We start from the raw sequence: 13,607 nt of genomic DNA, 5'->3' as shown, positions 1-13,607 counted from the left end.
AACAATAACTTCTCAATTCGAAGCATTGCATGGTCAGGTTGTCACATTCACAAACTCCCTATCGGCCTCCCACACACAACCTCCCAATAATGCAGGATTAAATGTGTGGTTGGGCTGCAAAGGACATGTTGAGTTCTGACATCTGAACTGTTACCTAGTGTGCATCATTATGATTTGCGATGTCTCACTGACGCGTCTAAAGCCACAATTGGCTTGAGGCAGCAACTGCAAAAACAGCTAAGGCAAAGCCACAAGCCTTCGATGCAAATGTTGATCAGTTGATAAAGCACACATTTTTCTGAAGTAACTTGTGGAAACGTTTCGTCTGCTGTTGTCATACTTCAATCAAAAGTGGGTGTGTGCGTGGGCCGCACGCAGAACGGATTCTCACTATAAAAACCCGGCCCGGGGATTTGAGCAGAACTTCAAAGCGTGGTCTGCAATACGTGAGCCAGTGGATTACTCTGATCTTAGAGAGACTACTGAAGGAGAGATCAGCGTACACCATAGGAAACACTGAGCTGGGGGCTTGTATTTTGTGCAACTGAACCATGCAACAGAGCTACCTATATCCGCAAGTGTATATGGTGGATGGCAATCCAAACCTCAATCCTTACGTTCCTGGGCCAGCCTGGGCACTGCCCACCTTGAAGAAAAAGAGAAAACTGGACTGGAGGACTATGGGCACCATTCTGCTTCTGAACCTGGTCCTCCTGGCACTGATCGGGCTGGCTCTAGGGGCAGTCTATTTACTTGAGCTTCAAAAGGAGATCCGAGAAATGAAACAGGTACATCCCCACGCAGAATTATGGAAGGTCGAGGTGGGAGAAATAAGCAACTGAGGTCAGAAACTGCAAACTAATTTTGTTTTCCCCTTTTTATTAGGATAATGGAGACAAGGGTCCATATGCAGAGAAAATTATTGGTGAGTATGGGATGATTCAATGCAAATATGCAATATTTCAAAAGTATGAGGTGAAAATCTAGCACATGTGCTTCTATTGCCTCTTGAGACCCCCCAGCTCACATCAGAGGATTCTATTATGTTTTAGAATGAGACAGGATAATTTTGAAATTCCAAAGAGAATGATAATATAAGAAAGACAATGCACAACCAGCATCAAACTGAATGGAAATTAACAGTGAGGATATGGGCAGCCACAAACACACTTACTTTGATCTATTTCTGAATGGGTGGGAGTGTGGAAAATGCTGATTTAATTTCACCTCTTGTAACCTGACATTGGACCGAGATTCACAATAAGTGTTCCAGTACTGGTCCGAACTGTCTTTTTCCTTCTAGATTGCAATTCATGTTTGGAATAATACAACAGCCTGTAACAATACCCATTTGAATTAGATTCAGTCAAACCAACTGACTTGCACAAGAAAAGTTACCTAATGTTGAGCTTGTATTTGTGTACAATATGATGTTCTCTGCTGCTCTGTCACTGACTGCTATGAATTAATTACTTATATCTCTTAATAGGAGCTCAGAACATCACAAAGCTAACCAAGGATCTCAGAACAGCAGCACACCTCACAGGTCAGTAACTCATAATCGCCATGTAGAAAGAGTAGAATGAATGTAAAGAAAGAGGATGTGAAGGGGAAGAGGAGAAAGTGAAAGAAAAACGAATGGCAGAGAAGCAAGGATAGGTCAAGCAAAGCAGTGAATCAAAATTGAAAGATGAGCAATGCAGATATAGGGGGAAGAAATCATCGAGAGAAGGGAAACAAAGCAGATTTGACAGAAGAGAACCTGTAAAATAAGGAATAAAGTATAGAGTGATCATTTTAAAGATCACTTCTATCATGAATGGTTTGAATCAATATCAGATTGAGCTGCTTGTCCAATAGTGGACATTGGCATTTGGTCAAACTACAGCAAACAAAAGATTCTATTGCCCTTAAATTTGTGCAGCATAGGAATAGGACATAGGAACAGGAGAAGGCCATTCAGCCCATCGAACCTGCATCAACAGTGCCCCCTGCTCTCAGGAATTACCTGAGGAAAGGTCAAGAACTTTAGACTTGTTCTCGCTCGGAAAGGAGAGGTTTCAGGGTGCCTGATTGGAAGTTTTCAAATTGGTAAAGGAGAGTTGATAAAGTTAATTCAAACTTTTCACGTCAACAAAAGCTTCAGGCACTGGGGGGCAGCATCATTTAAGAATTAGAAAATTAAGGTTTCACAGAAGGTAGAAATACTCATATAGACCAAGCTGTAAGAGAAAGTCAATTGAGCCTTATGGTAAAATCTGATTGAAGAGACAACTAGGTATATTTCTGGTTAGTGTGTGAAGGGATTGAGGAGAAGGTTGGACTAATACCAACAGAAAATGCATGGATTTGTATGACTTTTCCTGTTCCTAGTCTTCCCACATCCAAAGGTCGCCAAATCAGACATCCTTTCCACATCGTAAAAATCAAAAGTTGGTGTAGTATTGCTATCTTGCCACTAGTTGTCGCCAACACAATTAATAACTGCTGAATTATACATACATTGACTGTTACCGTGTATCAGCTCTCCAACTTCTCTCAATCTTGATTTCTTGAATCTGGTATTAGACTTCTGAAAATTATAATTCTAAGTCTGAATGCATTTGTTTCTCATCAATTTACATTTTAAGTATCAATTTTATTCAAATATGAGAGAAGGTAAGGAAATTACATGCTTGCTCACAGGTATAATTAATACTACTTCCCATTGATTATAAAAGGAATGGGATGTTAGTTTACAACTAAGTTAGTTTTAATTTACAGGCCTGTGTTTTAGTGGAATTGAAGATCTATATTTTGGAGTATTTTTGCCCTGATCTAGATTCAGGTTGTCAATGCTAGGTAAACATATTGACTTCCCCAGAAGGCAAAAACAGTAGAAATTGGGAAATAAGAATACTGGTCCGAACTGGTCTTGTATACCTTAAATTGGAGCATCAGTAAAAACTAGGAAATAAGAATACTGGTCCGAACTGGTCTTGTACCTTAAAATGGAGCATCAGTAAAAACTAGGAAATAAGAGTACTAGTCCGAACTGGTCTTGTATACCTTAAACTGGAGCATCAGTAAAAACTAGGAAATAAGAATACTGGTCCGAACTGGTCTTGTATACCTTAAAATGGAGCATCAGTTAAAAACTAGGAAATAAGAGTACTAGTCCGAACTGGTCTTGTATAACTTAAAATGGAGCATCAGTTAAATACTAGGAAATAAGAGTACTAGTCCGAACTGGTCTTGTATACCTTAAATTGGAGCATCAGTAAAAACTAGGAAATAAGAATACTGGTCCGAACTGGTCTTGTATACCTTAAAATGGAGCATCAGTAAAAACTAGGAAATAAGAATACTGGTCTGAACTGGTCTTGTATACCTTAAAATGGAGCATCAGTTAAAAACTAGGAAATAAGAGTACTAGTCCGAACTGGTCTTGTATACCTTAAATTGGAGCATCAGTAAAAACTAGGAAATAAGAATACTGGTCCGAACTGGTCTTGTATACCTTAAAATGGAGCATCAGTAAAAACTAGGAAATAAGAATACTGGTCTGAACTGGTCTTGTATACCTTAAAATGGAGCATCAGTTAAAAACTAGGAAATAAGAGTACTAGTCCGAACTGGTCTTGTATACCTTAAATTGGAGCATCAGTAAAAACTAGGAAATAAGAATACTGGTCCGAACTGGTCTTGTATACCTTAAAATGGAGCATCAGTAAAAACTAGGAAATAAGAGTACTAGTCCGAACTGGTCTTGTACCTTAAACTGGAGCATCAGTAAAAACTAGGAAATAAGAATACTGGTCCGAACTGGTCTTGTATACCTTAAACTGGAGCATCAGTAAAAACTAGGAAATAAGAGTACTAGTCCGAACTGGTCTTGTACCTTAAACTGGAGCATCAGTAAAAACTAGGAAATAAGAATACTGGTCCGAACTGGTCTTGTATACCTTAAAATGGAGCATCAGTAAAAACTAGGAAATAAGAGTACTGGTCCGAACTGGTCTTGTACCTTAAACTGGAGCATCAGTTAAAAACTAGGAAATAAGAGTACTGGTCCGAACTGTCTTTTTCCTTCTGGATTGCAATTCATGTTTGGAACAATACAACAGCTTCCATACCTGTAACAATACCCATTTGAATTAGAAATTATATCATACTTAAAATTCCATTCACTATTACATAATAATCCTTACAAATCAGGTGCCCAAGGAGATACATTTGCCTCGAGCGTTCAGTCTCTGTTGTCCTAGACACTCATGTAATATAAGTACTCCAAACACTTAAAACAGTATTCAGTGCACATTTGTCTAAGTCTGATTGTTCTTTAATCTTTATTTGCAATGAATTTATTGCAGGGGATTTAATCACTGCGGGTTCCAACCCACTCGTGTGGGATGATCGGAAAGGCCTTGCCTTCACCAGCGGGGTACGATACAAAGACAGAGGCCTGATCGTCAACGAAACTGGGATTTTCTTTGTTTACTCAAAGATTTATTTCCGATCACACAAGTGTGACCCTAGAAAGAACTTAGAACACATCCTGTTCAAACGAACGAACCGCTATCATAAAGACGTGATTCTAATGGAAACCAGCAAAAAAAACTATTGTTCTGTGAATGAAGGGGAATGGGCTACAAATAGTTATCAAGCAGGAATAATACGCCTTTTTAAAGGTGAATCCATTTATGTAAATGTGTCAGATTCAAAGCTAGTTAACTTCGATGAGACAAAAACTTTCTTTGGATTGTATAAGCTTTAGTTCACATTGCTAATTTATATATTATTGAAAAACTGAAATAACTCTATTTAAAAAAAAATAAAAATGCACTCTACCTACTCATGTCCCAAGCACCACCATTTAAAATCTTTAGGCTTTAATTCCTCCCAAGACCCAGAACGTCATTTCCCAACCAGTAACAGATTTGAGAAGGCAACGAACCTTGATATTCCTATGCTTTTTCCCAGAGAATGAAACTGTTCCTCCCCTTGGCACCTCCCCAGTGGCCCAGCCTGAGAAAGAGTATTTGCCCTGTGAGGCAAAAGGGGGAGGATGGGGCACAGAGTGAAAAGAGGTGGCACTTGTAGAGTGCACTAGTACACTGATGTACTGTGATGCCACACCACTTGCAGTCGCGTTGCTCTTCCAACTGTTGTCTGTTGACCTATAAGCATTGGCAAACAGATTGTAATATGCAGCAAATAACAATTGATTGGAAATGTTATAATGATATGCTTGCACAGTATTCAAAGATACAAGGAAAATGTATATGCAACAATTGGAACTGTGCAAACATTGAAGAAGACCACTTTGATTTGGAACAGGAATGGTCATGACAGACTTGGACACATGATAAAGCTCTTGGCCTTAATAATGATTTAATCATTTCCGAAGCCTGCTTGAATTGGGCTAAAGTGCAAATGGAACGGGCTGTATCATACAATGCAAATTTATCCCAGTGAAATGTAGAGAGGCTTTGCCTGAGAAATGTACTGTTCTGTATGGATGGCCTTATGGCATTACTGATTTGTGATTGTTCAATATGAAAAGTACCTGTGGTAGCAAAGCATGTCCGAATGGACAGTCCCTTTGAATTTATATCACTTTAAACCACAGCACACTATGGTAATCAATTTATGATTAGTTTTTGTGCAATAATAACTTCCACAATGACAATTGTAGAATGTAAATCTTAGATTTGTTTATTTTTATATAAGGCAAATTATTTATGAATAAAACTAAATTTTGGAAAACAAACTACAGAAATGAGTAAAACAAAAACAGAATTACCTGGAAAAACTCAGCAGGTCTGGCAGCGTCAGCGGAGAAGAAAAGAGTTGACATTTCGAGTCCTCCTGACCCTTCAGCAGAACTGAGTAAAGTTAGGAGAGAGGTGAAATATAAGCTGGTTTAAGGTGGGGGGAGAGAAGTTGGAGGTGGTGGGGGGGGGTGGGGGGAGGTGGTTGTAGGGACAAGCAAGCAGTGATAGGAGCAGATAATCAAAAGATGTCACAGACAAAGGAACAAAGACGTGTTAAAGGTGGTGATATTATCTAAGAGAATGTGCTAATTAAGAATGGATGGCAGGACACTCAAGGTACAGCTCTAGTGGGGGTGGGGTGGAAAGACTGACAGGGCATTACAGGTATAGATTTAAAAATAATGGAAATAGGTGGGAAAAGAAAAATCCATATAAATTATTGGAAAAAACAAAAGGGAGGGGGAAGAAACGGAAAGTGGGTGGGGATGGGGGATGGAGTTCAAGATCTAAAGTTGTTGAATTCAATATTCAGTCCGGAAGGCTGTAAAGTGCCTAGACGGAAGATGAGGTGCTGTTCCTCCAGTTTGCGTTGGGCTTCACTGGAACAATGCAGCAAGCCAAGGACAGACATGTGGGCAAGAGAGCAGGGTGGAGTGTTAAAATGGCAAGCGACAGGGAGGCTTGGGTCTTTCTTGCGGACAGACCGCAGATGTTCTGCAAAGCGGTCACCAAGTTTACATCTGGTCTCTCCAATGTAGAGGAGACCACATTGGGAGCAACGAATGCAGTAGACTAAGTTAGGGGAAATGCAAGTGAAATGCTGCTTCACTTGAAAGGAGTGTTTGGGCCCTTGGATGGTGAGGAGAGAGGAAGTGAAGGGGCAGGTGTTGTATCTTCTGCGTGGGCATGGGGAGATGCCATAGGTGGGGGTTGAGGAGTAGGGGGTGATGGAGGAGTGGACCAGGGTGTCCCGGAGGGAATGATCCCTACGGAATGCCGCCGGGGGGGTGAAGGGAAGATGTGTTTGGTGGTGGCATCATGGTGGAGTTGGCGGAAATGGCGGAGGATGATCCTTTGAATGCGGAGGCTGGTGGGGTGATAAGTGAGGACAAGGGAGACCCTATCATGTTCTGGGAGGGAGGAGAAGGCGTGAGGGCGGATGCGCGGGAGATGGGCCGGACACGGTTGAGGCCCTGTCAACTGCCGTGGGTGGAAACCTTGGTTAATGAAGAAGGAGGACATGTCAGAGGAACTGTTTTTGAAGGTAGCATCATCAGAACAGATGCGACGGAGCCGAAGGAACTGAGAGAATGGGATGGAGTCCTTACAGGAAGCGGGGTGTGAGGAGCTGTAGTCGAGGTAGCTGTGGGAGTCGGTAGGCTTGTAATGGATATGGGTGGACAGTCTATCACCAGAAATTGAGACAGAGAGGTCAAGGAAGGGAAGGGAAGTGTCAGAGATGGACCATGTGAAAATGATGGAGGGGTGGAGATTGGAAGCAAAATTAATAAATTTTTCCAGGTCCCGACGAGAGCATGAAGCAGCACCGAAGTAATCATCGATGTACCGGAGAAAGAGTTGTGGGAGGGGGCCGGAGTAGGACTGGAACAAGGAATGTTCCACATACTCCATAAAGAGACAGGCATAGCTGGGGCCCATGTGGGCACCCATAGCCACACCTTTTGTTTGGAGGAAGTGAGAGGAGTTAAAGGAGAAATTGTTCAGTGTGAGAACAAGTTCAGCCAGACGGAGGAGAGTAGTGGTGGATGGGGATTGTTGGGGCCTCTGTTCAAGGAAGAAGCTAAGGGCCCTCAGACCATCCTGGTGGGGGATGGAGGTGTAGAGGGATTGGACGTCCATGGTGAAGAGGAAGCGGTTGGGGCCAGGGAACTGGAAATCGTTGATGTGACGTAAGGTGTCAGAGGAATCACGGATGTAGGTGGGAAGGGACTGGACAAGGGGAGAGAGAAGGGAGTCAAGATAACGAGAAATGAGTTCCGTGGGGCAGGAACAGGCTGACACGATCGGTCTGCCCGGAGAGTTCTGTTGGTGGATTTTGGGTAGGAGGTAGAAGCGGGCCGTCCGAGGTTGGGCGACTATCAGGTTGGAAGCTGTGGGAGGAAGATCTCCAGAGGAGATGAGGTCAGTGACAGTCCTGGAAACAATGGCTTGATGTTCAGTGGTGGGGTCATGGTCCGGGGAGAGGTAGGAGGAAGTGTCTGCGAGTTGACGCTCAGCCTCCGCGAGGTGGAAGTCAGTGCGCCAGACAACAACAGCACCACCCTTGTCAGCGGGTTTGATGACAATGTTGGGGTTGGACCTGAGAGAACGGAGTGCAGCAAGTTCAGGGAGAGACAGGTTAGAGTGGGTGAGAGGAGCAGAGAAATTGAGACGACTAATGTCACAGAAATGAGTAACCATCTGTGCTTAGGAAACTGTTGGCATACTTTTTGTTTCCTTTTTAATGTGGATGAAAAATCCTATTTATTTTCTTCCTTTTCAAATGTAACTTTGTACAAGTCTCCCTGGGCCATTTAGCACCCGCAGCCCAAAATAGGGTTGTCTCAGTGGTGCTCTTCAGGCCTGATAGGAGGTGAAGGTATGACAATATCCCTTTACATCCCTGCCTCTTTTTCCTGTTTTGCCTCTTCCACTCCAGTGAAAAAGGCCCTAGCTTCCTCACAATGGTCTTGCTGAGATCAGGAGCAAGCCCTTCATTGCACATAGTACCAGCGCTTGAGGTCCAGAATTTTTTTTTATTATTCATTCATTGGACGTGGGTATCGCTGGCTAAGCCAGCATTTATTGCCCATCCCTAGTTGCCCTTGAGAAGGTGGTGGTGAGCTGCCTTCTTGAACCGCTGCAGTCCATGTGGTGTAGGTACACCCACAGTGCTGTTAGGGAGGGAATTCCAGGATTTTGACTCAGCGACAGTGAAGGAACGGTGATATATTTCCAAGTCAGGATGATGTGTGTCTTGGAGGGGAACTTCCAGGTGGTGGTGTTCCCATGTGTCTGCTGCCCTTGTCCTTCTAGGTGGTAGAGGTCACGGGTTTGGAAGGTGCTGTCGAAGGAGCCTTGGTGAGTTGCTGCTGTGCACCTTGTAGATGGTACACACTGCTGCCACTGTGTGTCGTTGGTGGAAGGATTGAATGTTGAAGGTGGCGGATGGGGTGCCAATCAAGCGGGCTGCTTTGTCTTGGGTGGTGTCAAGCTTCTTGAGTGTTGTTGGAGCTGCACTCATCCAGATAAGTGGGGAGTATTCCATCACACTCCTGACTTGTGCCTTGTAGATGGTGGACAGGCTTTGGGGAGTCAGGGAGTGAGTTACTTGCCACAGGATTCCTAGCCTCTGATCTGCCCTTGTAGCCACAGTGTTTCTGGTGAACGGTAACCCCCAGGATGTTGATAGTGGGGGATTCAGCGATGGTAATGCCATTGAATGTCAAGGGGCGATGGTTAGATTCTCTTTTGTTAGAGATGGTCATTGCCTGGCACTTGTGTGACGCGACTAATACTTGCTACTTGTCAGCCAGGGCTGGATATTGTCCAGCTCCTGTTCATTTGGACAGTATCTTCTGCAGTTATGTCATGCAGGTGGCACAGGAACCAGCAGGTGGTGTGGCCCACTCTCCGTAAGCGGGCAAGTCCTCCCAGAAGCACTACGTGACCCAAATTAGCACCCTCCAGTGTTTAAACTTTTCATATCTTTCCAGATATGCCAACAATTTGCATCTACTGCTCCTTGTTAAACCCGTGGTGTACTCTGGCTCCGGGATCAATCAGATTGCCTGGTCTTGTTTTGAGCAGACCTTTGCTGTCACTTAGGAAATTACAGGACCTGTTCTGTTAGCAAGGCCAAGAATTAAAAAGTCAGTGCATCCTCTTGCATCATTGTAAACCATATTGAGTGTGGACTGATTCTCAGAATTGGCTGATATTAATAGCCATCCGATCACAGTGTTTAGCAGTAAAACACCCATCATGAATAACTGTTTAAATAGAAATCACGCTGCTGCAATTCTGGGTCATTCAGTTTTTCCTCAGCAGTTGGACTATGCGAACAAGGCTTGGAAAACCATAAAATGCATAACTTTTTTGATTTTATTTATGTTTCAATTTTGCACGGTTCTTGAGATGTTAATTTCTGTAATGAGTTCAAGAAAACCGCAAATCTGAAATAATTAGGAGAATGGTATTCATTATAAATCTGTGACTTTAACTCCATGAAAGATGTGACTAATTCTAAACCAGATGTGGATTGCTTATTCACTGTCTCAAAGCCCCAAATTATCTTCTCAATGTACAAATAATATGGACTGAGCAAGACAATCTATGCCACTTCACATAGATCGTAATTCTATTTTTGCAATAATTATTGCAGTAACTGTGTCCATGTTACTTATTTGAGACTAGCGAGGGCAATTAGGGATCAGCAATAAATGCTTGCCTAGCCAGCGACACCCACATCCCGTGAGTGAATAAAAAAAAAAGTAAACATCCCTATAGTTTCATTGCCCACTCCCTGAGTCAGTACCCTCACTGTGACTGAGATCTCTCTATAATCTTAGGCCTCCACTATCGCCAATATGAGTCCTCCACAGGAAGTGAGTTAGCGAGGCCTAGCAAAAGGGCCTCCTCCCTATGGTGAAGTAAAATTTGTCTGCTTGGCTGAGACCTACTGAAGAACAGCCGCTGCACTTTGAAAGCAATGCATTTTGCACGTGCAGTGTTTTGACACATTTCAAAGTGATAAGGAGCTGTCTGAAGCTAACTGTCTGTCATGTTGTGTACGTTGCCATGTGCGTGCAAAGCATACGTGTTTGTAAGGTGTCAACCATGCTGACGTGCATACCGTGCCAGTGTCTCAGCTGGTGGCTGTGGGTGTCAGATTAAATGACGAGGTCTCTTCATCAGCACTGTGCTCTCAGTTCCTTTCCTCCTCCCAGGGCTCCTGTAGCTGGACAGGTGGTAGTTAAGGGTGTCTTAAAGCAGAAACACAGAAGGAGCAGATTGATGTGAGGGAAGTGGGGGATGGGGTGGGAGGCAGGAGGTGCGTGGTCACACCATCCGCAGCTTACTCATCATGCCAGGCAGATGGCTGAATCTTGGGAGCAGTATATATGGGACAGTGAAGCAGGAGGCAGTATATTTGGTATCAAAGAAAGGAAGAAGCTGGCCTCTGCCACCTAGAAGGGCAAGGGCAGCAGTCACATAGGAACACCACCACCTGCAAGTTCCCCTCCAAGTCCCGCACCATCCTGACTTGGAAATATATCGCCGTTCCTTCACTGTCGCTGGGTTAAAACTCCTGGAACTACCTCACTAACAGCACTGTGGGTGTACCTACACTACACGGAGTGCAGCGGTTCAAGAAGGCAGCTCACCACCACCTTCTGAAGGGCAACAAGGGACAATTATTGCCCATGAACAAATAAAAAAAATTAGGGTGGGAGAATTAGGGAGCAATTTTAAAAAATTTTTTCATGGGATGTGTTCATCAATGGCAAGGACAGCATTTGTTTTTTTTGAATTCATTTATGGAATGTGGGCAATGCTGGCAGGTTAGCATTTATTTCCCATCCCTAATTGCCCTTGAGAAGGTGGTGGTGAGCTGCCTTCTTGAACCGCTGCAGTCTGTGTGGTGTAGGTACACCCACAGTGCTGTTAGGGAGGGAGTTCCAGGATTTTGACCCAGCGACAGTGAAGGAACAGCGATATGTTTCCAAATCAGCATGGTGGGTAGCTTGGAGGGGAACCTCCAGGTGGTGGTGTTCCCATATGTCTGCTGCCCTTGTCTTTTGAGATAGTAGTGGTCATGGGTTTGGATGATGCTTTCTAAGGTGAGTTGGTGAGTTCCTGCAGTTCATCTTGTAGGTCGTACACACTGCTGCCACTGTGCGTCAGTGTTGGAGGGAGTGAATGTTTGTGTATAGGGTGCCAATCAAGTGGGTCCTGGATGGTGTCCAGCTTCTTGAGTATTGTTGGAGCTGCACGTATCCTGGCAAGTGGGGAGTATTCCAACACACTCCTGACTTGTGCCTTGTAGATGGTAGACAGCCTGTAGACAAGCTTTGGGGAGACAGGAGGTGAGTTACTCGCCGCAGGATTCCTAGCCTCTGACCTGCTCTTGTAGCCACAGTATTTATATGGCTAGTCCAGTTCAGTTTCTGGTCAATGGTAACCCCCAGGATGTTGATAGTGAGGAGTTCAGCGATGGTAATGCCATTGAATGTCAAGGGGCGATGGTTGGATTCTCTCTTGTTGGAGATGGTCATTGCCTGGCACTTGTGTGGCTCAAATGTTACTTGCCACTTTTCAGCCCAAGCCTTCTTATTGCCCAGATCTTGTTGCATTTGGACATGGACTGCTTCAGTATCTGAGGAGTTACGAATGGTGCTGAACATTGTGCAATCATCAGTTAACCTCCCCACTTCTGACCTTATGTTGGAAGGAAGGTCAATGATGAAGCAATTGAAGATGGTTGGGCCTAGGACACTACCCTGAGGAACACCTGCAGTGATGTCCTGGAACTGAGATGATTGACTCCTAACTACCACAACCATCTTCCTTTGTGCTAGGTATGACTCCAACCAGCGGAGAGTTCTCCCCCTGATTCCCATTGACTCCAGTTTTGCTCGGTCTCCTTGATGCCACACGTGGTCAAATGTTGCCTTGATATCAAGGCCAATCACTCTCATCTCACCTCTGGCATTTATCTCTTTTGTCCATGCTTGAACCAAGCCTGTAATGAGGTCAGGAGCTGGTGGAACTCAAACTATCTGGGGAGAGTGTCCTGCAGTCAGCATCGAGGTGAAGCAGCCTGGGAAGATTGTCCTGCAGTCAGTTCTTGTTGAAAATAACAAGAGTGACATCACAAATCATATCTGCGAGAGAGCGGCAGAGAAATCAGAACCAGCGCAAGTGTGGGGAAGCTTCAAAAAGTGACGTCAGCACAAAGGTGAGAACTGATTGGTGAGTAGAGTGTAAGTGTTCTTCTCCTGTTTAAAATAGATTAAGCTAAGGAAAGGTGAGGGTTCTAGTTTTTATTTAAAGTACATAAATAATTTAACATTTTTTTTACTGTATTTAACTTAAAGTAAGGGCTTTGTTTCAACTAGAGGCATGGCAGCTGAGTCCCATGGTATGTACCGCCTGCAACATGTGGGAAGTCCTAGGCGCTCCTTGCGCTCTGACCGACCACATGTGCAGGAAGTGCCACCAGCTGCAGCTACTTGAGCTCCAAGTTTTGGAGCTTGAGCGGCAGCTGGAGGCCTGAGGTGCATCCGCGAGGCTGAGAGTTTCGTGGATAGCACGTTTTTAGATGTAGTCTCCCCACAACTTACAGAAGTGCAGACAGAGAGGGAATGGGTGACCATCAGTCAGAAGAAAGGTGTCAGGCAGGTAGTCAGGAAATCCCCAGGGTGCATCTCGCTTGAGAACCATTTTTCTGTGTTGGAAAACGGTAAGAATGACGGTTCCTCTGGGGAGTCCAGCCATGCTCATGGCATAGCAAGTGGCCCAGCTGCACGGAAGGGGGAGGAAGAAGAGGGGAAGAGCAATAGTGGTAGGAGACTCGATAGTAAGGGGAACAGGCAGGCGTTTCTGTGGCCGTAGACGTGACTCCAGGATGGTATGTTGCCTCCCTGGTGCCAGGGTCAAGAATGTCACTGAACGGCTGCAGGGCATTCTAAAGGGGGAGGGCAAACAGACAGAGATCGTGGTACATATTGATACTAATGGTATAAGTAGAAAGAGGGATGAGGTCCTGCAAGCAGAATTTAGGGAGCTAGGAAACAAATTAAAAAACAGGACCTCAAAGGTAGTAATCTCTGGATTACTTCCGATGCC

At 44.2% G+C, this 13,607-nt stretch overlaps 1 protein-coding gene across 1 annotated transcript; it reads left to right on the top strand.

Moving 5' to 3' along the window:
• Positions 1 to 425: 425 nt before the first annotated feature.
• Positions 426 to 5,761, top strand: LOC144692778 (tumor necrosis factor ligand superfamily member 6-like). Its single transcript, XM_078561859.1, has 4 exons — positions 426 to 788; positions 886 to 925; positions 1,490 to 1,546; positions 4,353 to 5,761. The coding sequence occupies exons 1-4, from the start codon at positions 552 to 554 to the stop codon at positions 4,754 to 4,756; spliced, it is 738 nt and encodes a 245-aa protein (XP_078417985.1). The 5' UTR covers positions 426 to 551; the 3' UTR covers positions 4,757 to 5,761.
• Positions 5,762 to 13,607: the final 7,846 nt, after the last annotated feature.

This window comes from Cetorhinus maximus, chromosome 17 (assembly GCF_964194155.1).
Source record: "Cetorhinus maximus chromosome 17, sCetMax3.hap1.1, whole genome shotgun sequence".
Classification (NCBI taxonomy): domain Eukaryota; kingdom Metazoa; phylum Chordata; class Chondrichthyes; order Lamniformes; family Cetorhinidae; genus Cetorhinus; species Cetorhinus maximus.
Note: the sequence above shows the minus strand (reverse complement) of the source record. Positions and strands in the feature narration are given on the sequence as shown.

Bases quoted from the DNA above. Each gene is read 5' to 3' on its own strand.
- LOC144692778 (XM_078561859.1), top strand. From the start codon at position 552: ATGCAACAGAGCTACCTATATCCGCAAGTGTATATGGTGGATGGCAAT. The intron at 789-885 runs GTACATCCCCAC...CCTTTTTATTAG, and splicing joins AGATCCGAGAAATGAAACAG to GATAATGGAGACAAGGGTCC. The intron at 1,547-4,352 runs GTCAGTAACTCA...AATTTATTGCAG, and splicing joins AACAGCAGCACACCTCACAG to GGGATTTAATCACTGCGGGT.